General features: G+C 40.8%; 1 protein-coding gene and 1 pseudogene across 1 annotated transcript; one reads left to right on the forward strand and one right to left on the reverse strand.

Annotated features, from left to right (window-relative positions):
- Positions 1 to 2399: 2399 nt before the first annotated feature.
- LOC114175171 lies at positions 2400 to 5212 on the forward strand. The gene is made up of 3 exons (XM_028059940.1): positions 2400 to 3093; positions 3481 to 4989; positions 5136 to 5212. Exons 1-3 carry the CDS (start codon positions 2400 to 2402, stop codon positions 5210 to 5212), a joined length of 2280 nt encoding a protein of 759 aa, XP_027915741.1.
- Positions 5213 to 19765: 14553 nt separating this feature from the next.
- On the reverse strand, positions 19766 to 23860 carry LOC114175173 (annotated as a pseudogene).
- Positions 23861 to 25846: the final 1986 nt, after the last annotated feature.

Here is a 25846-nt window from a genome sequence, read left to right on the forward strand (position 1 = left end):
TTGTGGTGAATATTGAAGGTTGAGAAAACGCCTTATACCTTGCTCTTCACAATACTCCATGAACTTTACTGATGTGAATTCTCTTGCCCTATCAGATTGCACTACTTTAATATGCTTACCAGTCTCTTTCTCCACCATCAACCTAAACTTCTTGAACGCCTCAAATGCTTTTGATTTCTCCTATGAGAAATACACCCAAGCTTTTTGAGGGAAATCATCTATGAATGAAATGAAATATTTCTTACCACTAAACAAACTAGAAGAAATTGGTCCACACTGATTAGTATGTATTAGGCGAAGCTGCTCTTATGCGTTGTACCTAGCCGAGTTTGGAAACCTAGTCCTCAAATGTTTTCCATGTACACATTCTTCACAAAACTTCTTCTCAAACTCTAACTAGGTAGTCTGAGCAACAAATGCTTCTTTGACAACTCGGCCATGCATCCAAAATTCAAGTGCCCATACTGAAAATGCCATATTATGGCTTTATCCTTCACGTCCAACTTTAAACACTTTTTCTACAAGATGTTGAGCTCAAGTTTGTACACAAAAAAGGCCTTTAACGTCACCCCAATAACGTCTGCCTAAAAAAAGCCCAACGTTAAAAATGAGCGGTGGCATTTTTGTAAATAACGAGACATTTTTAACGTCTGACGTGGAGCGGGCAGACGTTACTTAACGTCTGTCAAAAAATACCCCGACGTCACTCAAAAAAGGACGTCGGCCCCCAGCTCGACAAACGTCCCTTGACGTCGGACCAGCGCGCGCCAAACGTCCTTTTACGTCGGCCCCTCCCACCCCCGACGTCACTTAACGTCGGACATAACACCCCCGACGTTAAGTTTCAGTTTATCTCTGCGCGAAACGCAGAAACCCTCGCGCTGTTCATCGTTTTCGCGAGAGTTCTCGCCGGCGACGCCATTTTCGACCCCCTCCAGGTGAGTTTCGAAAGGTTTTCGCCATCAAACTTATTGGGGTTTGATTATGGGTTGATTTTATGCGTTTTGAACCGATTATTTTCCGTTTTCATCCCCATTTGCAGCGTTTTGAGATTCGTCCCACTTGCTCTTCGTTCCCATTTGGCCAGCAGTGTGCGGAGACCCTAGACTTCCTCTCAAAGTTCGTCTTTCAATTAGAAGAGGTTAGTTTTTCATTGTATGTATATATTTGTTCATTGTATGTATAGAATTACTTGTATTAATTTATAAATGTCATTATAGTTTTAGTCTTAGACTATTTTTTTGTTAATTTTTTTGGCCTATTTTTTTATTTTATTTAAAATTTTATAATAATATTTGTAAAATTAGTAAATAAAATTATATTTATTATTAGATATATGCATGTTTAAATAATTCTCATTGCATTTTATTTTTGAATATTATTGTTGTAGTGTTATTTTATATATGTAGATTTATTATACTTATAGTATACAGTGAGCGAAACTTAGTTCCCGTTTGAGATTTAATACAAATGATTAAATTTTTAATCGTTTGTATTAAATCTTGAATTGTCCGATTGGACAGTTTGAAAAAATTATTTTTCATAATTTGCTACAATGTGTACATTGAGGTTTACGCATAAATTTCATAAAATTTCGATTGAGGCTAATTTGTGTTGTTCTCTGGATGCATACTTGATTGTGATGATGATTAATCACTTTCATTTCGTGTACTTCAGAGACCAATGCGAAATGCTGTCGAAATTTTGTGAAATTTATGATGTTTGACTTATTTGTACATGTGTTAGCAAATTATGAAAAATAATTTTTTCGAATGGGTAGGGCCTCACCTTGTGAGAGTTAAAAGTTTGAGATTGATTGAGTTTTTTACGAACATAGTATGGATCGAAGTTGGATGAATGAGCGTCGCATAAGTGAAGAGTATGAAAAGGGGGTTTCTGAGTTTTTGCAGTATGTTCAAGAACACGCAATCTCAAGTAACGGGACATATTTTTGTCCTTGTGTTCGTTGTCTTAATCAAATACGTCATGACTTAGGAACAATGCGTGATCATCTATTCATCTTTGGTATAATGAGAAGTTATACACTTTGGACTTGGCATGGAGAAGTATTAGACAAGCCTACAACGTCACGAGGAACAAATTATGTAGACGACTGGATGAATGATCATTTAGAAGATATGGTACGTGATGTTGGGTAGGAGAATTTTGGAAAAGTTCATTTATATGATTCTCTTAAGTCCGATTCAGAGGAACAATTGTACCCAGGATGCACTAACTTTACGCGACTGTCAGCAACTTTGAAATTATTCAGTTTAAAAGCAAGGCATGGATGGACGGATACAAGTTTCACAGAATTGTTGGAGTTGTTAAAGGAGATGCTTCCAAAAAATAACACGTTACCTATCCGTAATTACGAAGCGAAGAAAATTTTATGTCCAATGGGTTTGGAATATCAAAAGATACATGCATGCCCAAATGATTGTGTTTTATACAGAGACGAGTTTGCTTCACTGAAGGCGTGTCCAACATGTGGTTTATCGCGGTTTAAAAAGAAAATTGATGGAAATAGTGGCGATGAAGACAAAGATGGTCCACCTGCTAAGGTGATGTGGTACCTTCCTATAATTCCTAGATTCAAACGACTATTTTTCATTAAAGAAGATGCAAAAAACCTGAAATGGCACATTGATGGAAGAAAGTGTGATAATCTTCTTCGACACCCAGCTGATTCTCCACAATGGAAGAAGATTGATGAAACATTTCCAAAATTTGGTGCTGAGCCAAGAAACTTAAGACTTGGACTTGCTATAGATGGTATGAATCCTTATGGGAACTTAAGTAGCAAACATAGTTCATGGCCAGTTTTGCTGATGATTTACAATTTATCTCCTTTGTTGTGCATGAAGAGGAAATATATGATGTTGTCTATGATGATATCGGGTCCTAGACAACCTGGAAATGACATTGATGTGTACCTAAAGTCGTTGATCGATGATTTGAAACTATTATGGGAAGAAGGTGTCGATGTGTATGATTCATATTCTCAAGAATTGTTTTGTTTGCGTGCAATGTTGTTTTGCACCATAAATGATTTTCCAGCATATGGAAACTTGAGCGGTTACAGTGTTAAAGGTCATTTTGCATGTCCCATTTGTGAAAAAAACACGTTATATTCAATTGAAGCACGGTCAGAAAACTGTGTATACAAGACATCGAAAGTTTCTTTCTCGAAATCATCCTTATCGTAGAATGAAAAAAGCATTTAATGGAAGTTCTGAGGATGAAGTTGTAGCGAGACCCCGTAATGGTGAAGAAATATACAACCAAGTGGAAAACATTGACATTGTGTTTGGTAAACATCCAAAGAAAAAGACCACGGAGAAAAGCATTTGGAAGAAACGATCAATCTTCTTTAATCTTCCATATTGGTGTAAACTTGATGTACGACATTGTATAGACGTGATGCACGTTGAAAAAAATGTATGTGATAGCGTCATCGGACTTTACTAAATGTAAAAGGAAAGACTAAAGATGGAGTTAAAGCACGACAAGATTTGGCTGAAATGGGCATCCGTTCTGAGTTACATGCACAATCAATTGGAAGACGAACCTACCTGCCTCTAGCTTGTCACACTCTTTCTAGAAAAGAGAAGCAAATTTTTTGTGAGTGTTTAAGAAGTGTGAAGGTTCCGCAAGGTTACTCTTCAAATATTAGTAGCCTTGTTTCTATGCAAGATTTAAAGTTAGTCGGTTTAAAGTCTCACGATTGTCATGTGTTGATGCAACAACTTTTACCAGTAGCTTTTCGAGCCATCTTACCTACTTCTGTCAGAGGTATTCTAACACGTTTGTGTATGTTCTTCAATGCCATATGCAAGAAAGTTATTAACCCTCGAGTGTTAGACGATTTGGAAAATGAGGCCATTAGACTATTGTGTCAATTGGAAATGTATTTTCCACCTTCATTTTTCGATATCATGGTTCATTTGATAGTTCATCTTGTGAGGGAAATTCGATTATGTGGGCCAGTTTTCTTGAGATGGATGTACCCAGTGGAAAGATACATGAAGATCTTAAAGGGATATGTCAAGAATCAGTATCGACCAGAAGCTTCTATTATAGAGCGGTACATTGCAGAAGAAGCCATTGAATTCTGCTCAAGTTATATGCCAAGTTGTGAACCAATTGGAGTTCCTAAGACTAGACATGAAGGTAAATATGAAGGTAAGGGTGTGCGTGGAGTGAAGATTCAAAGTGTTAGTAGAAAATTAGTTGATCAAGCCCATTTGTACATCTTAAACAACACTGTAGAGGTCATTCCTTACATAACGCAACACATTGATGAAACGAAATCAGCACATCCACGAATGAGTGAAAAATGGGCACTTAATGAACATAACAAAACATTCTTATCATGGTTTAAGAAAAAGGTTTATGCGACTCCAAATGTTTCTGAAACTCTATTAAGGCTAGCTCGTGGACCGAACAATGATGTCATTACATATGGCGGGTACTACATAAACAATCATTGTTTCTATTCAAAGATGGAAGATGACAAAAGTAGACTTCAAAATAGTGGGGTTACACTTCAAGCTGAATCTGTACATTTTGCCAGTTCTAAGGACAAGAATCCAATTACAGCATCCATGAGTTACTTTGGAATAATACACGAAATATGGGAAGTTGATTATATGACTTTTAGAGTGCCAGTTTTCAAGTGTAAATGGGTTGATAGTAATTCGGGTGTTAGCACAGATGACTTTGGCTTTACTTTGGTGGATCTTAACAAGATGAGTGATACAAATGAACCATTTATTATGGCTAGTCAAGCAAGACAAATTTTTTATGTTATTGATCCAGCCAATCAGAAATTGTCAGTTGTATTAGAAGGAAGAAACATGCACGTAAATGATGATGAAGATTGTCTAGACATACTTGAGACAACGTCTTTCTCATCAAGAACCATTCAAGACAAAGTTGATGATGTAACTGATGACATCCATGCTATTCGAAGTGATCACAATGAAGGCATATGGGAGAACACAATTTCTTGATAGGTGTTTATTTAATAATATTGTCACGTTTATAATTTTTTATTTTTCTTCCTGTTTTAATATAATAAAGGTTAATTGAGTATATTTTCATTGTTAACATTTCCTAATGATATGTTTCAGGTATGACAAGCTCCGGATCAGACCAGGAGGGACCTAGTAGATCTGTGACTCGGTTGCCGGATGTCACAAACCGATGAGAGAGGATGCCGGTCCACATTGATCCTCGATCGAGTGAACCCAGTGGCCCTTGGGAAAAAAAGTACCGTAGCTACATAGGAATGTTGGCCAAAATGAAAGTTTCTATTGCAATTGCATGTTGGGATGACGTCGCGGAGGTCGAGAAGAACCTCCTATGGCAGGATCTTGTGGTATGTTTACTTAAACCAACTATAATATTTTTTTATGTTACTGTTAACATAACATATTTTATGTTTTAAACAGCACAAATTTGAGATTACTCCGAACACTGAGCGAATTAGAAAGAAAGTCTTATCTCACATAGCCACCAGATGGAGGGACTTCAAGGCAAGGCTCACACGTTTATATGTGTTTGGAGATAGACAACATGACACTCCTTGTGAGAAGTACAAAATCTCGGAAGAGGAGTGGATGCAATTTCGTGCATTTAGAGAGTCTGGAGACTGGTAGGTTTGTTTGTTAAATTTGTTTATAGTGACACTAGTCATACATTTCTGTATTCAAACTATTAAATAATGTTATGTGTGACAGGAAAAAAGGACAACAGCCCAACAAAGACAAAGGCTTAATGATACACCACATGTACTCTCTCGAGGTGGTTATGCATTATTGGAGAAAAAATTGAAAAAGTCTCGTGCACAGTCTCTGGGACTTGAGTCCCCTGACCTAGTGGATGCAATTCCTAGGTACGAGATGTGGAAGGCTGCTCGGACTAAGTCCGATGGGCAAATGACATCACAATCAGCTCAAATCATATCTCAAAAAATAGTAAGTACAAACCTTATTTGACTATCATAGTTCATATGTTTCTCCTTTTGATTAAACTTTCTTTTGTGGTGTAGGATGAATTAATTGAGCAAGAGACTCAGGGTTCGTTTGTTGGCCATGGTCGGGACGATATACTCACAACGACAATTGGAAGGCCAGAGCACCCAGGACGTGTGCGTGGTGTTGGAGGTGCCATTGGTCTTCGAGATTACTTTGGTCCTCCACAAAGAAGTAATGAATTGTTGAGTCAAGAGGCCTTGAGGAAGATGGAGCAACAAATGGAGGAAAGATTCAACCAACGCATGGGAATTATGGAGCAACGTTTTATGGAACAACTTCAACAGCAACAACAAATACAAAGAACACTTGATGAAAAGCTTCAGTCCATGCAGCAACAGAACATGGAATTACCCACTCAAGCTCCAACAGGACAACGTGTGAGTACAAAAGGCTCATGCTCTGGTGTATATCATACTGACTACACAAGTCAGTATGAGCTATTGGTTGATGAAGACCCCCCGCGCGTAGTGGCCATAGGACGACAACTTCAGGGTGGGGAGACTATCCATGATGTTCCTCTATTGCCCCATCATGCGCGTGTGATGATTGATGAAGTTTGAGATCCCCATGCCCAAGTGCCTGTGCCAACTTCAGAAATCCAATTTGTTGGGGAAGCTTTAGGCACATTTATTGCTTGGCCTAAAGCATTGATCATGCCATACTTTAGGCCACCAAAGGTATTATGACATCATGTTTTTAGTAGTTCAATCTTACAATTTATAAAACTTTTAACGTCAAACCTTTCTAAATCTTTATTTCAGTCCACTCGTCCTGAAAAACAGCCGGTCCGACGTCCACGTGTTATACGTGAAGATGATGAAATGGCAGAAGCAGAAGATGATCCTCTAGGAAAGCTGCTTCTGAAATTACACAAGTTGAAAAGAGGACCGGTAGAGCTAGAGTGGGAGTTAAGAGTATTTGGCCTCCATTGTCATGTCCCATTGTACATAAACCTGAATGATGCACTAGAGATCATTACAGGAGACAAGATGTTAAATATTTTAGTCATACAACTATGGTGCATGTAAGATTTTTTTTATTGTATTTCATATTTAAAGCAAGGAATTAGTACCTTTTAATATTATACCTAACTGTCTTCTTGTAGGTACATGGACAAAGTCATTGTGGACCAAGGTCGATCTTCCGTCTATGGATTCATTGAACCTCAAACAATTCAACCTTCAGGAAACTCACCTGACCAAATCAAACTTTATTTGCAAACATGGATGGTTGAGTCAAATAGAGAGATATACTTTGCACCATACATTGATTCGTAAGTGTTTTTGCTAATAATATTTTGTGAAGTATTATTAATTATTTTGGCTAAGTACTTGTGATTGATGGTAGGTATCATTGGCAACTTTGTCTCATCATTCCAAGACAATGCCTAGTTGTATGGTTTTGTTCATGCCATAGGAAGATTCCACCAGCTTTTAAAAACATGTTACAAGAGTAAGTATTTTTTTTTCAATCCTAACTTATATATCTATTTAGTTATAAAAACTTACATATGTTTTATGTTTCCAAAATTTCATTAGAATTGTGGGTAAGCCTAGAGGCCAACAACTTAAAGTCATATATCCAAAGGTTAGAACTCATTCATTTTAAAGTTATTAATTTCTGTATGTCAACTTATGACTTTGATGTGTTTATTTTATTTGTAATGTTCAGTGTAACAAGCAAGAAGATTCATGGGAATTTGGATATTATGTCATGTCTTGGATAAGAATAATCATTCGAGCTGCAGTTAAAGATGAATGGATAGAGGTAATTATATATATCTTTCACATATTATAAATCATATCAAACTTTAAAGAATGATATTCATACATAATGAAATTGTATTACTTTTTCAACGATTTAAGAATCCATCACCTCTGCCAGATGACATTATCCACACACTAAGACAGGAATGGGCGACATATTTATTGGAGATATGGAGTTGATACCACATGAATTAGAACTCCTTTCAAAAACTTTATTGTACAAGAATTTCATGTTGAAATTTTTAGTTTGTTGTTATTTATATTAGTTTAGAATATATGTTGAAACTTAAGTTCTATTATATATAACTGTAACTCTAGAATTGTGCTAAAAGTATTATGAAATTGTTCTGGGAATTTTCTGATTTTCAGGTGTATGGATGTTGTAAAAACAGTCAAATTTTTTAAAAAAATGGAGCAGTTTGACGTTTGGTGTACCCTGACAGACGTTATTTAACGTCTGACTGTACCAGGGCCGACGTTATTTAACGTCTGACGGGCTCTGACAGACGTTAAATTGCTCAGGTTTTTCCTTCATTTTAGCGCGAAAATTGACGTCTGTGTTACTAGCCCCGACGTTGGATAGCGCCGAACTCCTAAAAGACCGACGTCAAGTGACGTCTGCTATTTTTCCGAAGTTATTTTGACGTCACCCGATATGACGTCGGTGTTTGGGCAGACGTCAAAGGTCGAAAATGTCGGACGTTAAAAGGCTTTTTTGTGTTAGTGATACATCTGATTTTTCTTTATTTCTACTCGGGCTACTAGCAAACTGTGCTTGTCCTTCAAGAACAGTACTCGGTCCTTCTCCAGAACTGAGTTTCCTTTCTCCATCATTTGACCCATGCTTAGAATAATACTCTTAAGCTTGGGAACATGGTAAACATCCATGATTTCTCCAACTTGTCCATCCTTTTGCATGTGCTGGATTGTTGCACATCCTTTTACCGCCACATTGGAATCATCTCCAAATGACATGAATACGACCTCCATCTTGGTGAGTTCGTCACAGAAACTCTCGTCTCCACACATGTGATTGCTTGTTGCAATGTCTAGATACTAGACAAAGTTGTTTGAACAGCCTGGACTAAGTTCATCACTTGATTTCCTTTCCTCCACACAGCCTGAACGTCACTCGACATCCGATTTATAGCTCCTCAGTTCGACATCCGAGTTCTTATTAGTGAAAAAAATGACAAGTGTACCGGTCGCACATAGCAAGTAATAAATATCGTTCTCTTCATAAGGACTTATGCAACTCATGACAAATCTCACATTCAATAACCTAATTAGACCACAAAGTTTACATAAACACAATGGAAAATATTTTTTTATTTTTATCAAACAAGAATTTAACATAGTGTATTTACAAATTGTTAAGACTAGACTTTATCCATTTCATTCTTATGCATCATCAATCATCTCAATTTCATATTCATGTTAAAATCAACTCACAAATATACTCAAATCCTATCCCTAGTGACTTTGAGCCTATGATTACTCATCAAGTTTCAATCCATTGAATCCTCAAGAAATGAAATCATGCATTAATTTCAAGAGTCTAAAATTACTAATGAAACAAGTTCTATTCATAGATACAAGCATCCATTAGGTATACAATTTCAAGTCTAGATTCTAAAGATATTTTCCAACACCTCAAGAATCACAAATCAAGCATTGGAACAATCCACATCAAGCATTAAGCATAAAAATTAAATACTAACTTGAATTGGAAAAGCATATATATATATATATATATATATATAAGTATAATTTTACACAAGAATTCAATATTTTACATCTAATCTCAATAAATAGAAATTTCTCTCTATGGTGGAGAACCTAGGGATTTTCAAAATTGAAGAATAGAGATGAAATTGGAACCATAAAGTAGAAATAATCCCTCTCCCAAGGTTCTTGACATCTGCTTCATGCTCCAATTGTGCCTCTCATTCGCATCTTTGTCTCCAATTTCGTAGCCATCATCTTCTCCGACCCAAAAGGGATAAAACCTCCATTGATGAAGAAAGAGACCTAAGAAGGAGAAGGGAGAGTTTCCCAACACCCCTAGCACCCTCAAAGAGCCTCTCCCAAGCACCCAAGGTGTTTCTATTTGTGCAAAAAGAGGAATACCCTCAAACTCTCGTAGAAACATGATTAAATAATCACATTCGCGTATTGGGGTTGATATTCTCGCCCAGCGGCTTCATTCTCACCTAGTGAAGCCAAAAATCGACACTCTCTGGCTTGTAACTCACTGGGCGAGTAATATTTTCGCTCAATGTCTCAAATACTACAGTTTTGTGCAGTCATTTTCGCCCAATGACCCACTAGCTCGCCCAACGAGTCAGTCTAACGCCCAATGGTGGGTTTTTGGCCTTCCAAGGGTGGTCCAAGGTAGTATATACCTATAAGTGAGTCCTTTCTCCATGTTTGCAGTGTTGAGCGCGATTATAGTGCCACCTAACATGGGTATTTGTCTAAAAATCAATATTTCTTGTCCAATCATGCTTCTTTGAGTTTCAACTTGTTTTCCTCCACCAAAATTGCTTCCTATTGACTTATCACACACACACTCATAGTATAGATTAGAAATAAAAAAACATAAAATAACTAAAATACAAAACAATGCAAAAACAACATAAACTTGAGGGTTAAACAAGATAAAAGCTATGGAGAAGTTGATTTATTCACAAAACTTAACACCAATAAAAGGTAGGAACCAACGTTATCAGTTCTTTATCATCATTAAAATCCCTATCTCGTCGTTGTCTTCCTCTATGAGAAGATTTTTCTCATTTTTTTTTTCAATTTGACAAAACTTCGTTATATGACTAGCCTTGCCACAGTTGTAGAAGCTTGTCGATATGCATTCTCTTGCGTAGTGGTCGTGCTTGCCACACTTGTAGCATTCCACTTCTAACTAAGACCGACCTCCTCAGCCCTTTCCTTGACCACGACCACGCCAATTCTACAGCTTGGTCTGATTTGTGTCAGCTTCAACATCACCTTGACCACATCCACCTCGTTCTCGGCCACCTTGTCGTCTGCCTCCAAGACCTCGACCCTGAGTGTTCCGAGTTCCATTCAAATCAAGTTGTGCTTGTAGTGCTTGGTCAAGCAATTCCTTCTTCTTCCTTCTCCTTTGTTTGTGGGCCTCAAGTGACCCAACAAGTTCTTCCACTAAGAGAATTTGCAAGTCCTTTGACTCTTTGATGGTGCATACGATGCTCTTGAAATCATCTATCAGTGAACTCAAGATTTTCTCCACAGTCTGGCTTACTGGCATTGGCTCTTCATTCCTGCCGAGTTGGTTGACCACCTTCTCTACTCGAGTAATGTACTCGGTTACCCACTATTTATCCTCCATCTTCAAGCATTGAAACTCTCCTCTAAGAGTTTATAGTCAGACTTGTCTGACACGGTCACTGCCTACGTATGCAACCTTTAAAATCTCCTATGCTTCTTTTGAAGATGCAACATTTGCAAATTTCTCGAAGCCGGACTCATTTCCCGCATTGTACAAGAAATACAAGGCCGATTTGTCTTTCACTTGCATCTTTCTCAGTGTGACAATCTTGGCCGCCGTCTGGTTATTTTCTTCCACGGGTTCTAGGTACTCGCTCTCCACTATGTATCCCATATATCTTGGGATCTCAGAAGGGTCTTCATTTGTAAACACCAATTATCATAATTGGTTTTCTTCGACAATTGTGACACAATCATTCCATTAGCAACTTTTGTCATTGCTTTTTTTTTTCAAAGCACTCAAGCGCACGTTATTTTCCTCACACTGTTTCACTCTCTCTCCTTTTTTCTCTCACTCGGTACTCACAGCATAAGAACTCTTATACCACTTTATAAAAGAAATTGCCACTTTGTGAATGAAACTCACGCACACGAGATAAAAAATGGGACACGATGGACACTATAAACAAAATGCAATCCATTGTGTATATTAGTATTGAACTAGGATAGGCTTTAAATAGTCGTATACAATGTAACAAAATAATCACTCTCTGATGACTAGTCATGTATAACATTGCAATATCTCAACAACGAATATTTCAATCACTATAAAAGAAAATTAACTTAATATGTTTAATAAAAATTGCAACTAACACTAAATAAAATTGCCATATTTTTAATTTAAGATTATCTTAACAGTTGAATCATCCAAAGTGATGCACTAGCACTAGTGTTAATACAATTATAGAGAAAAACAATTCATGAATGCAATCCCCTATTTAATATCAATATCATAATTATAACCCTAAAGACAGTTGTTTATGAGAAGGTATTAGGTAGAAGCAAGTGCAAAAGGTTGATAACAATGTTAGTTCCTAACAACTTGGTAACCAATTGTTTCCAAACATTATTTCCTTTAAACAAGTTGAATAACATAGATTAATAGAGTTTGTACCAGAGAAAAGAAAAAGAAACTATGTATTGTTGTTTTGAGAAAAGAGATTACAAGAAGATGTAAAAAGGAAAACAGAAGCGAGAATGAAAGCATATGTCTTAAGAAAGAGGGAGAGAGCTAAATATATACACACTCCAAAGCTAGGAAGCCGAGAAAGCCCAAAAAGAGAAGTGTTGACAGTTGGTTACAACTGAGCGAACCAGGGCTTGTAAAAGCATCAGGCAAAGGAGAGATGGAGAGTTTATCAGCCCCCCTCAAGATGGGAATAAATATTCTACATTCTCAGCTTCGAGAAGTGTTGGGTGAAAGAGGGCAACGATAACAGTTTGGTAAAAATGTCTGCTGCTTGCGGAGCAGAAGAAATAGGGAGGAGTTTGATTATACCACATGCCACTTTTTCATGGATGAGGTGACAATCTATTTCTATATGTTTTATGCGTTCATGGTAGACCTGGTTAGAGGCTATTTGAATGGCTGATTGGTTACCACAGTATAGCAGAGCAAGTAAGGAAAACGAGGCATGAAGGTCTTGAAAAAGATATATGAGCCACTGGATTTTTCAAGTTATGGAGGCCAAAGCACGATATTCAGCTTTAGAGGAGCTCTATGATATGGTTTGCTATTTTTTTGATTTCCAAGAGATAACCGATTGGCCAAGGTAAATGGAGAATTCGGTAATAGATTTGTGTGTTTCTGGGTAGGTTACCCAATCAGAGTCACTATAGGCCTTGAGTTCAATGGGTGTGTTGATGGGGAAAAATAGACCATTTCCAAGAGAGTTTTTGAGATATCGAAGGACACGAAAGGCTGCTTGCTTGTTAGAAGGAGTGGGAGCAGCAATGAATTGGATTAGATTATTGATAGAGAAGGAAATGTCAAGTCGCGTGCTTGTAAGGTATATGAGACGACCTGTGAGCCGTCTGTAGGATGAAGCCTCATCTGGATTAAGAAGTTGGCCAGTGTGTTAGAGATGGGATGTTTGAGCCATAGGAGTAGGGCTAGGGGAGGAATCTAGCATGCTAGTGTCGTGAAGAAGATCTAAGGTGTATTTACGCTGGCTGAGATGAAGGCCAGTGTTGTTGCAAGCAACTTCAAAACTGAGAAAATACGTGAGGTCGCCTAAGTTTTTGATACGAATGGCAGCATGGAGAAGGTCCGCAATGTGATTAATCTCGGCAACATTGTTTCCCGTGAGAAGAATATCATCGGCATACACAAGGAGAATGGTAATGTAAGGATTAGTATAATTAATAAAGAGAGAATGATCGGCATAGGAACAAACATAGTTGTGTGAAGTTAAGAACTGAAAAAGTTTGGCATACCATTGTCTGCCAGCTTTTTTTAAACCGTAAAGAGAGCGTTGAAGTTTGCATACGTGATTGGGTTGAGAGGATGGAAAGCCAAAGGGAGTTTCATAAAAACCTCTTCATGGAGATCATCGTGGAGAAAAGCATTGTTCACATCGAGCTGTTTAAGGAGCCAATTCTGAGAGGTGGCTAATACAAGAAGAAGACGAAGTGTAGTGAGTATAGTGACAGGAGCAAATGTATCTGTGAAGTTGAGTCCTTCAAGCTGATTGAATCCCTTAGCCACTAGTCTGGCTTTGAAATGTTCAATTGACCTATCGGATTTATGCTTAACCTTATAGACCCAACGACATCCAATAGCAGATTTGTCGGGGGGAAGGGTGGTAATGGTCCAAGTGTTGTTGGTTTGTAAAGCTTCGAGTTCATCAGCCATGGCCTTGAGCCAACGAGGGTCCTTACAGGCTTGGGCATAAGTGCGAGGTTCAAGAACAGAATTGATTGAGAAAACAACATGTTGAAAAGATGGGGATAGTTTGGCATAATTAACGTAGTTAGAAATAGGATATCGGGTATGGTTATGAGTTTGAAAATCATGATGGTAAGATGGGACCTTTTTGGGACGTGTGGAGCGGTCAAGCGGTGTAGGAGACACAATATCAGAGGCAACATTATCGTGGAGAGATGTAGCAACATCAATATGAGTGGGGGACACATCAATTACGTCGGTAGTGGATTGGGCAGAAGAATCAAGAAGTACAACAGTAGTGGTGGCGTCAGATATTGTAGAAATGGGTGCAGGAATGTTAGTGACATCAGTAGTATCAAAAGGGTGATAGTCATTTGAGTAATAGGTGGGAATATATGAAGAAATGTGCTGATAGGGAAAGTGTGATTCATGAAAAATAACATGGCGTGATACATCAATTTTGTGATTGTGAAGGTTAAGAAATAAGTACCTTTTGGTGTGGGGCTTAAAGCCTAGGAACACGCCTGAGACAACTCGTGAGTCAAACTTTGTCTGATGTACAACAGGGGTGTGAGCATAGCAAAGGCAACCAAAAACGCGTAAGTGAGAAAGGTCACATTAGAAACCATACAAGCGTTCATAAGGGGAATCATTGTTTAATAGAGGGGTGGGTAAGCAATTAATAAGAAAAACAACATGCTTAACAGCAAAGCACCAAAAAAGGGAAGGAAGATGAGCATGAAAAAGGAGAGCACGAGTGGTATTGAGGATGTCTTGGTGTTTGGTTCAACAATGCCATTTTGCTCAGGTGTATAGGTGCATGTGGTTTGGTGAGTGATGCCTTTTGTAGAGTAGAAATCATGCAGATAAAACTCAAGGCCATTATTAGTGCGGATATTTTTAATGACAGTGTGAAAGTGTGTTTCAATTTTAGTGACAAAGTCAATGATATGCTTGTGGATAGATGTTTTATCAGGCAATAATATGACCCATGTATAACGAGAGTAATCATCCACGATAGTCAAAAAGTATTTGAAACCATTCATAGAAATAGTGCAAGGTCCCCATATATCCATGTGAATAAGGTCAAAACTACGAGAAGAACTAAGGGGAAAGGGGGGTTTCTTATGTTTAGCCTTGTGGCAAGCATCACACACATAGTTTTTGTTAGTGCTAATATAGGAATATTTCTTTTGCAGTAAAGTCAATCTGTCATTGGATGGATGGCCTAAGCGTGAATGCCAAGATAAGGGAATGGTGGCATAACAGAAAGAGGAATTATGGAGAAAGTCTTGTGAATGAAGAAGATATAGGCCATCGTGAAGTTTAACTGAACCAATCCTCTTGTTGGTTGTTAGATCTTGTATAACACAGCTATAAGAGGTAAATGTGAGGGTATGATGAAGAGAAGAAAGTAGTTTGGAAACAGATATTAGATTAAAACAAAAGGAGGGAACATATAAGACATTGTAGAGTTTAAATTTTTTAAAGAAAGTAACGGTGCCACTGTAATGAGCATTGATTGAACTACCATTTGGAAGGCTAATAATAACAGGTGTGATGCCTTTGAAAGAAGAGAAATAGTGCAGGGAAACACAAATGTGATATGTGGTGTCAGAATCAACAATCCAAGTGTGATTGGAATGGAGAGGGAGAGGTTTTGAGGGAATATTACCAGTATTGGATTGGTTAGAGGTAGCAACACCAATTTGGTTAGCGTGAACAACATTATTGGTGTTGGAAGCATTCTTGAATAGGTCTGCTAAAATCTGGTATTGTTGTGGTGTTAAACGAATATGATCTTTATCAGACTGGTCTGTCGCGGTTGGGGCATTATCTTGGGTGGAGACATTATTGATGTGAGGCTGATGACCATTGGGAAACTTGTATCTGAGAGGGCAACCATGCTTATCGAAGAAAACTTCAATTGTGTGACCAGATTTGTTGAAAAAGGTGCATAGTTTTCGTGTAGATTGAGGTTTACTATTTTTGTTGTCTTGACCAGGAAATCCATGCTTGCGGTAACAAACGACTTCTGTGTATCCAGATTTGTGACAAAAGGTGCAGACTAGAGTAGATGATGCAGCAACAGAGTGAGTGGAAGAAGAATTGTAGTTGCCCGAAGATGGTGCAAGGGTGTCACGATTGCTGACGGAAGGATGAGCAGCAGCAAGTTGACGTTCTTGTTGTAGAATAGAAGAAAAAAATTTGGTGACAGCAGGCATTGGATCCAAAAGAAACATCTGAGGCTTGATGTTGGTGAATTGATCGTTAAGACCGCGGAGGAACTGCATCGACTGATCTTCAAGCTTTCTTTGATTTAAGATAGAAGAAAGAGGGCACGAACACTTGGGTTTGCAGGTGCATATAGGGTCAGGTCGGAAACTTTCTAATTCATCCCACAAAATTCTGAGTTTAGTGAAATAATCAGAAACACAAAGATCACCTTGATGAAGAGTGTTGGCTTGCATTTGGAGATCCGAGATTCGAGAACGGTCGCCTTAGGAAAAACGATTGTGCAGATCAGACCAAATGGCAGAGGCGAGGTCCATCCAGAGAATACTTTGTCGAATGGAAGGAGAAACTGAATGGGAGAGCCATGACACAACCATGTTATTACAGCAGTACCAAGATGCAAAAGAAGAATCGGTTTTGTTAGGCTGAATAGGAGTTCCAAGAACAAACTCAATCTTGTCTTTGGCGTTGACTGCAGTGAGCATATTGCAGCTCCAAGAATGGTAGTTGGAAACATCAAGAACAGGAGAGACTAAGGCAGTGGCAAGATTCTCATTATGGTGCAGATACATGTAACTATGTGACGATTGGGCTTGCTGATCTTTGGATGTGTCAGCCATGAGGATAGGCAAGAAGGAAAGAAGGAAAAAAAAAAGGATCAAGAAAAAGGTAAAAAGGATCTACTGGCTAATGATACCATAACAGAGTTTGTACCAGAGAAAAGAAAAAGAAACTGTGTATTGCTATTTTGAGAAAAGAGATTACAAGAAGATGTAAAAAGGAAAACAGAAGCGAGAATGAAAGCATATGTCTTAAGAAAGAGGGAGAGAGCTAAATATATACACACTCCAAAGCCAGGAAGCCGAGAAAGCTCAAAAAGAGAAGTGCTGACAATTGGCAACAATTGAGCGAATTGGGACTTGTAACAGCATCAGGCAGAGGAGAGATAGAGAGTTTATCATAGATGTTGCTGTCATTCATCAAAAAACTTCGGAAAACATAATATATTTTCATTACGAAACAAAACTCAAAACACATATGGTCCTAAACCTTAAGGTTGGTAAAAAAAAAAATAGAACATGAGAGGAACATTGAATAGCCCAAAATCATTGTGCTAGGGGTGATATAAATGCTTTTAGAATAGAAAAGTCTGCACTGAAAGTTTTTTTTTTATGTTTGAAAAATTAAAATTAGAAAGCTTTCTTTCCTTCTATGGACACACGTCCAGTTACTTTTTCAGCATTGTTAATGTGAACAATAAAAGCATACTCATCTGTTGTTAAAGTAACATGCAAAAGGTTCAAAGTTATGTTCTTTATGAATTCAAACACAAGTATTCATTGAGGCTTATCTGTGCATATTTGAGGATAAACTAATAAGTGGCTTCATTGAAACTATGCGAGGAAACAAACATTTATATACAATTGATAGATCATAGTACGTGAAGAGCCAATAATAAACTGAAGTGACAATAAGGAAGAGGGTGACATCAATGAATGCTTCGACAACCCTCAACCACTCAGAAAAATAAGTTAACTTAATACTTAACAATATATATGGTACCATAATTTTTCCTCCTCCTACGCAATATTGGATATAGAGGATGAAGATTTTGTTAGTTAAATTATTTTCAAAGTTACAGCAAAGAAAGAAAAAGAAAAACCTTTCAAACATTTGAACAAATCAAGAGATAAATAACAACTATATGTGTATTTTTAGGGCTTGCCAAATACAACACCCTGTAAATCTGTATCTTTTAATTTTTGAATATACGCTTGATTTAATGTTATAAGTATTGATATATATTTTTTAATATAATAATAATAATAATTTTAATTTTAATTAATTAATGATTAATATGATTGACTATAACCGAATACGTATTTGATATTTAATAATAGTAACATGTGTTTATTAAATGTGTATTATTTTAATCATTAATATATTGAATGTGTTTAATATGTATTAATGGTTAAATATATTTATTAAATGAACAATTAAAGTTAATATATAGTTAAATTTTGGATAGTATTAAAGATTTAAATTATTTTTAAAATTAATTATATATTAACATTAGCTTTTTCTCTAAAAAAATATGAAACAATTATTAAAGATAAAATATATAAGATAAATTATTATTAATAAAATTCAAACAAGATTAACGAAATTAGTTTTTTTCTTATATTAAACTATAAATAAAATATGTAACCTTTTATCTATTCCTTTTAATTTAATGATATCTGTAACGTCCCATTTAATTTATACACGAAATTAAAGGAACGCCACACATAAGATAGCATAACAACGCATATAACAACCCAGCATGTTATGACTCCTCATTCAATACACTACGACTCGACTCGACTCATCCGGATACATATAACTTAGTCGGATTCAGCGGACGCTTGCACTTGTGGTGGATACCTCTGCTCAACCCTGAGCTGCTCACCCCCAAGCTATGTGTTACAAGTGTTACGATGAATCAATTCTCCCTCACCACAAGGTTAGCCCTCAATGAATTTCGGGCCTCCTGCTACTCTCACCACAGGAGTCAGTCCGCTCTAAGTGAGACTAACTGGCCCCTTAGAGTGTCAGGATACAGTCCTTACCTTGAATCCTTACTTAGTTATACAGATGGAGCACCACCATGGACACCCACTAACAGGGGCCATGGGATTACGTCCCGACCACTGAAGCGCAACCCTGAAAGTCTCGCCTAGAGACCCCAAGGAATTATGCACTGACGCATACCAAACAAAATCCCGCAGCCAAAATAATATTCATCATGCACGTATACGTTAATTGTGCCAATGGTTAAAGCCAACGCCTTTCATGTTCCAGGCCCAACCCATTTCATCTCGTCATAAACCATCCATGTACCAAGGATTTCCAAATCATATCGTTATCATACCTTTTTCACACCAACCATTTCATTACAATCTCATGCGAAACTCATGCTCACCCATTATTCACAATTCATGACTTGTATCACCCAATCATACTCATTCATATCAGACCTTTATCACAATACTCAAAACAAGCACGCATAATCCACACAAAGCCAAGAAAGTCATCCCACATTGCACTGTCTCGCTCAGTCCCTCGCCCAGGCTGAGGGGTCTCGCTCAGGCGAGACGTGCTCGCTCAGGCGAGCCCCCCCTTCGCCTAGGCGAGGGTTCGATGGTGCACTCAGGAAACATCACGGGATCTCGCTTAAGCGAGATCCCTCTCGCCTGGGCGAGGCGTTCCCTCGCTCAAGAGTTCAAGCAGGTCGCCTGGGCGACCTTTCGTGCAACAGCCCTGGGCGAGCTCCCTGTTTCATCTCGCTTAGGCGAGATTGACTCGCTTGGGCGAGATTTACAGGTCTCGCCACTGTTCTCCACTGTAACAGCCACGTATATCAATCAACCAAGTATAACAGGCATTTTAATCACACAAAAACGAAGGAGGCATTCGTGAAATCATTAACTCACTCAAGAACAACCAAGATAACATCAAAGACTGAAACCCTAACTTCCCGTACCTGGGATTCAAGCTAGAAAATGCTCCGACCCGCACAGCGAAGGTAGAACTGCTCCTAGGGCGGTTAGCAGCGGAAGTGAACAAGGACTGAGTTCGAGCTTGAAGGAAGGGGACCTTAGGGCAAACCCTAGCAGAGCTTTTCGTGAGAGCAAGGGAAAGGATTGACGGCTGCTGCGTTTCTGTGAGAGTGAAAGTGAGAGTGGAATTAGGGCAGACCTTAGGACCTTATACGTTGGGCCGGCCTTAGGCCCACTAACTTTAGGGCAGAAAAGTTGACATATTTTAAATGGGCCTTACATTCCCTCCAACAACAAAAATTTTCGTCCTCGAAAATGAAAGACTCACCATGTAAACAGATGTGGATGTGATTTTCTCATGTCCTCCTCTAACTCCCAAGTCGAGTCACCCGTTCTCCGATCCCAGATGACTTTAACAAGATTAACGGTCTTTCCACGGCGTTCTTCAACCTTGCTGTCCTCAAGAGCGATGGGTGGTACTTCCACCGTGAGATCTTCCCTGATTTGTATATCTTCAGCCTCCAACACGTGAGCCGGATCGAACACATACTTCCTCAGCTGCGAGACATGAAACACCGGATGAAGGTTCGCCAACTGCGGGGGTAAAGCTATCTCATAAGCCACTGGTCCAATCCTCCTCGTGATCTGATACGGGCCAAGGAATTTAGGCGAAAGCTTCCTTGAGCGGAGAGCCCTTCCCACGCCCGTGGTTCGGGTCACCCTCAAGAATACATGGTCTCCCGCTGCAAACTCCAAAGGCCTCCTCCTGCGATCCGCATAAGCCTTCTGCCTACTCTGAGAAGCCAGCATCCTGTCTCTCACCATCCTCACCTTCTCGGTGGTCTGCTCTAACAACTCTGGTCCAACCAACACCGCTTCCCCATCCTGATACCAGCAAAGAGGAGTCCTACACCTCCTGCCATAAAGAGCCTCGTATGGCGCCATGCCAATGCTCGCATGAAAACTGTTGTTGTAGGTGAACTCTATCAAGGGCAACACCTCATCCCAAGCCCCCAGATGATCCAATATGCAAGTTCTCAACAAATCCTCTAATGACTGGATCGTCCTCTCAGACTGACCGTCGGTCTGAGGGTGATAAGCTGAACTCATGGTGAGCTTGCTACCCATAGCATTCTGTAGCGTCTGCCAAAACCGGGATGTGAACCGTGGGTCTCTGTCGGAAACTATGCTCGAGGGCACCCCATGAAGTCTCACTATTTCTCTAATGTATAACTGGGCCAACTTGGCCATGGACATCCTCAAGTTCATCGCCAAAAAGTGAGCACTCTTGGTCAACCGATCCACTATCACCCATATAGTGTCATGTCCTCTAAAAGTTCGTGGAAGATGAGTCACGAAGTCCATGGAGATGCTTTCCCATTTCCACACCGGTACCTCCAACGACTGCAGAACGCCACCGGGTCTCTGATGCTCCACCTTCACCTTCTGACACGTCAGACAGGCAGATACAAACTGAGCCACATCCTTCGTCATCCCCTGCCACCAGAAAGTTTCCTTGAGGTCCTGGTACATCTTAGTCATGCCAGGATGCAAGCTAAGACGGCTCTTGTGTCCTTCCTCAAGGATCAACTTTCTCACCTCAACATTACCCGGTACACATATTCTGCCTCGAAACCTTAGTATGCCATCATCACTTACGGTGAAGTCTCTGGCTTCCTCCGACCCAAGCTGTTCTCTAACCCTGTTCAGACCGGCATCCAACAACTGTTTCCCTCTGATCGAGTCCAAGAAGTCACTAGATATAGTAAGGGTACTACACCTAATGGACTCGGACCCCAACTCCACCTGTATCCTCATGTCTCTGAACTTCTCTAGTAGTTCCACCTCCTTAATCATAAGGTGTGCAGTATGTACTGTCTTCCTACTCAGAGCATCTGCCACCACATTTGCCTTCCCTGGATGATACAGGAGCTCAAAATCATAATCCTTGAGGAATTCCATCCACCTCCTCTGCCTCATGTTCAGCTCCTTCTGATCAAACAAGTACTTTAAAATTTTGTGGTCGCTAAACACCCGAAACTGAGCACCGAACAGGTAGTGCCTCCAGATCTTCAAGGCAAAAACTATAGCCGCCAATTCCAAGTCATGAGTGGGATAGTTACGTTCATGTACCTTAAGCTGCCTCGAAGCATATGCCACCGCCTTCTTCTCTTGCATCAAAACACAACCAAGTCCAAGATGAGACGCGTCGCAGTAGACCTCAAACGGCTTCCCGACATCCGGGATCACTAGTATCGGAGCGCTAGTCAGTCTTCTCTTCAGCTCCTGGAAACTTTCCTCACACTTATCCGTCCAAGTGAAAGGTTGGTCCTTCCGAGTAAGCAAGGTCAAAGGTGCCACTATCTTGGAGAATCCCTCTATGAACCTCCTGTAGTAGCCTGCTAGTCCCACAAAGCTGCTGATCTCCGTGGCAGATTTAGGACTTTCCCATTTTACCACCGCTTCAACCTTTGCTGGGTCCACAGCAATCCCCTGGGCGGATATCACATGCCCCAAGAACTGAACCTCATTCATCCAGAACTCGCACTTGGACAACTTGGCATACAGCTGCTTCTCTCTCAACACACCCAGCACCAACCTAAGGTGTTCTGCATGCTCCTCCTGTGTCCTGGAGTAGATAAGGATGTCGTCTATGAAGACCACGACAAACTTATCTAGGAAAGGTCGGAAGATCCTATTCATGTAGTCCATGAACACTGCCGGAGCGTTGGTCACACCGAACGGCATAACCACATACTCATAGTGGCCGTACCTTGACCTGAAGGCTGTCTTCTGTACATCATCAGCTTTTACCAAAATTTGATGATAACCCGATCGCAGGTCTATCTTCGAGAACACTGATGACCCATGCAACTGATCCATCAAGTCGTCAATCCTCGGAAGCGGATACTTATTCTTGATCGTCATCTTGTTTAGTTGCCTGTAGTCCACACACAGGCGCGAACTCCCATCCTTCTTCTTCACCAACAACACTGGCGCTCCCCAAGGCGAAGTACTGGGTCAGATGAATTGTTTCTCCATCAGATCTTCTATCTGTTTCTTGAGCTCTACCAACTCTGCCGGGGCCATGCGGTACGGGGCCATCGAGACTGGGCCTGTTCCTGGGACTAGGTCAATAGAGAACTCCACCTCTCTACTGGGAGGCAACCCTGGTACCTCCTCTGGAAACACGTCCCCAAAATCCTGGACGACTGGTATCACAAGCGTCGTCTCTTCTTTCTCCACCTCCATATGCGTGAAGACCATGTAACACTGCGCACCGTTCTGTAGTTCCCTCATGACACTTTGGGATGACACCAACTCAGGCTCCTCTGAGTCGGGAAACAACAACTTCTTCTCTCGACAGTCTATCAGAATGCGATTGGCAGAGAACCAATCCATTCCTAAGATCACCTCTAACTCCTGTAGAGGTAGGCAGATTAAGTTCACCCTGTACCTGCGCCCCTCTACCTCCACCGGAAGCCTAACGCACAAGGACGACGTCCTGACCAAACCCGACGCTGGAGTAGACACCGCAAGCTCACACTGCAGCTCGCGTACCGGTAGACCCAACCGTTCCACACATGCATTTGACACAAAAGAGTGTGTCGCTCCAGAATCATACAGCACACATAAAGATTCACCCGCTATCATGCATCGACCTATAACAAGATTACCTGAACCTGCAGCCTCTGCTCCGGTCATGGCATAGACCCTGCCTGTCGCTTGAGGCCGGTTGCCTCTATCTCTCCGCTGGTGCTGGTGAGGGATCTGAACTGGAGGGCGTGCTGCTGCCCTAGCAAGTGTGGGACAATCCTTCCCAAAGTGACCTTCCTTGCCATAGTTGTTGCACCGACGGTAACCTTCCATACGCGGGCAGACACTCCTCAGATGAGGGCCCCCACATATGTAGCACTGCACTCTACCCTGCTGGGGAGGAAGACCCCTAGGCCCCTGAGGCTGATGAGGAGGTCTGTCATACGGTCTCCTCCTCTCGTCGTGTCTGGGCTTGGACCCAGATGGTCCACCGATCCTCTGAGGCTGGTGAGGCCGCTGACCCTCTACCTCGTTCTTCATCTTCTCCATTACCCTGGCCTTCTCCACCAGGGCGGCAAAGTCCTTGATGGACAAGGGTGCCACCATCAAGCGAATGTCGCCGCGGAGCCCATTCTCGAACTTGCGACATCTCCACTCCTCATCGAGTGGCAAGGTTTAGAAACGGCTGAGGTGCTTGAACTTCTCAGCATACTCAGCTACTGACTTCCCTCCCTGTGTGAGCTGGAGGAACTCCACCTCCTTAGCGTATCTGACGCTATCTGGGAAGTACTCGGAGAGAAATCTCCCCCTGAAGGCCTCCCAAGTCACTGGCTCGTCTCGCTCCTCCATGATGGACTTCATGCTAGTCCACCAATGTTCAGCCTCTCCGGTTAGCATATAAACTGCGAACGCCAACCGGTTCTCTGCCGGGCACATCTTCGCATCGAAGATCCTCTCCAGGTCTTTCAGCCACTGGTCGGCTGCATCTGGGCTGGTCTTCCCGTTGAACTTCACGGGATGGTGTTTCAGGAAGTCTTCCAGACTCCACTCCCTGACTGGCGGTCGTGGCTCGGGACCAAACACAGGGGTAGCCGCCGTGTTCTCCTCCAGCTGGCGAAGGGCCTCCATGTGTTGCCGGTGAGCATCCTCGGCAGCCACCCTTGCAGCTTCCATCTGCTGCATCACCAACTGCTGCTACTCCAGCGACGCCGCCTGTCGCTGCATGGATGCCTCATGCTGCTGCATCATTGCAGCACCCTGCTGCGCCATAGCCGCTACCATCGCCTCTATGGCTCTGGCGATATCTGGTACGTCCCCTTGGGATGATTGCGGAGTCCTACGAGGAGGTGCCATAGTCCACTGGCACACAGAAAAATCACTTGGTCAGACTTGATAAAAGCAAGAATTTATTTAACTGAACACTCAGAGATACACAGAGAAAGCTAGGCGGACAACCCAAGTCCACAGACCTAAGGAATGACCGTTCTGATACCATAAATGTAACGTCCCATTTAATTTATAAACGAAATTAAAGGAACGCCACACATAAGATAGCATAACAACGCAGTCTTGGGGTTCGCAACATCACCCCTACAACACTAGGCACACCACGATGCCAACAAAAGTAGAATAACTGTTTAACTAGAAGTTTACAATCCAATAGCCTCGAATACAGGGGCCATAGCCCTAAGGAAAACATGACGGAAAGAAGTATAGGATCCATCCCAGATGGCTAAGCAGTGGAATCGCCATTCCCTTGTTGACCACGAGGACCTTGCCCATCTGCTCCCATCAACCAAATTGATGATCATCGCAAGGAAGAACAGCCACATACAACACAACCATGCAACAAAACGGGTAAGCTAGAGCCGATAACAATTTCATCATACAGTCAAATATATTTTCATCATCTCAAATCCATATAACAACCCAGCATGTTATGACTCCTCATTCAATACACTACGACTCGACTCGACTCATCCGGATACGTATAACTTAGTCGGATTCAGCGGACGCTTGCACTTGTGGTGGATACCTCTGCTCAACCCTGAGCTGCTCACCCCCGAGCTATGTGTTACAAGTGTTACGATGAATCAATTCTCCCTCACCACAAGGTTAGCCCTCAATGAATTTCGGGCCTCCTGCTACTCTCACCACAGGAGTCAGTCCGCTCTAAGTGAGACTAACTGGCCCCTTAGAGTGTCAGGATACAGTCCTTACCTTGAATCCTTACTTAGTTATACAGATGGAGCACCACCATGGACACCCACTAACAGGGGCCATGGGATTACGTCCCGACCACTGAAGCGCAACCCTGAAAGTCTCGCCTAGAGACCCCAAGGAATTATGCACTGACGCATACCAAACAAAATCCCGCAGCCAAAATAATATTCATCATGCACGTATACGTTAATTGTGCCAATGGTTAAAGCCAACGCCTTTCATGTTCCAGGCCCAACCCATTTCATCTCGTCATAAACCATCCATGTACCAAGGATTTCCAAATCATATCGTTATCATACCTTTTTCACACCA

The sequence above is a fragment of the Vigna unguiculata genome, chromosome 3 (genome assembly GCF_004118075.2).
Source record: "Vigna unguiculata cultivar IT97K-499-35 chromosome 3, ASM411807v1, whole genome shotgun sequence".
NCBI lineage: Eukaryota > Viridiplantae > Streptophyta > Magnoliopsida > Fabales > Fabaceae > Vigna > Vigna unguiculata.

What these genes read in the sequence shown, in the direction of transcription:
- LOC114175171 (XM_028059940.1), top strand. Translation starts at nt 2,400, where the DNA reads ATGGGTTTGGAATATCAAAAGATACATGCATGCCCAAATGATTGTGTT. An exon ending in GAGCGGTTACAGTGTTAAAG is followed by an intron (nt 3,094 to 3,480) that starts GTCATTTTGCAT and finishes TAAATGTAAAAG; the next exon opens with GAAAGACTAAAGATGGAGTT. An exon ending in TCGAAGTGATCACAATGAAG is followed by an intron (nt 4,990 to 5,135) that starts GCATATGGGAGA and finishes GATATGTTTCAG; the next exon opens with GTATGACAAGCTCCGGATCA.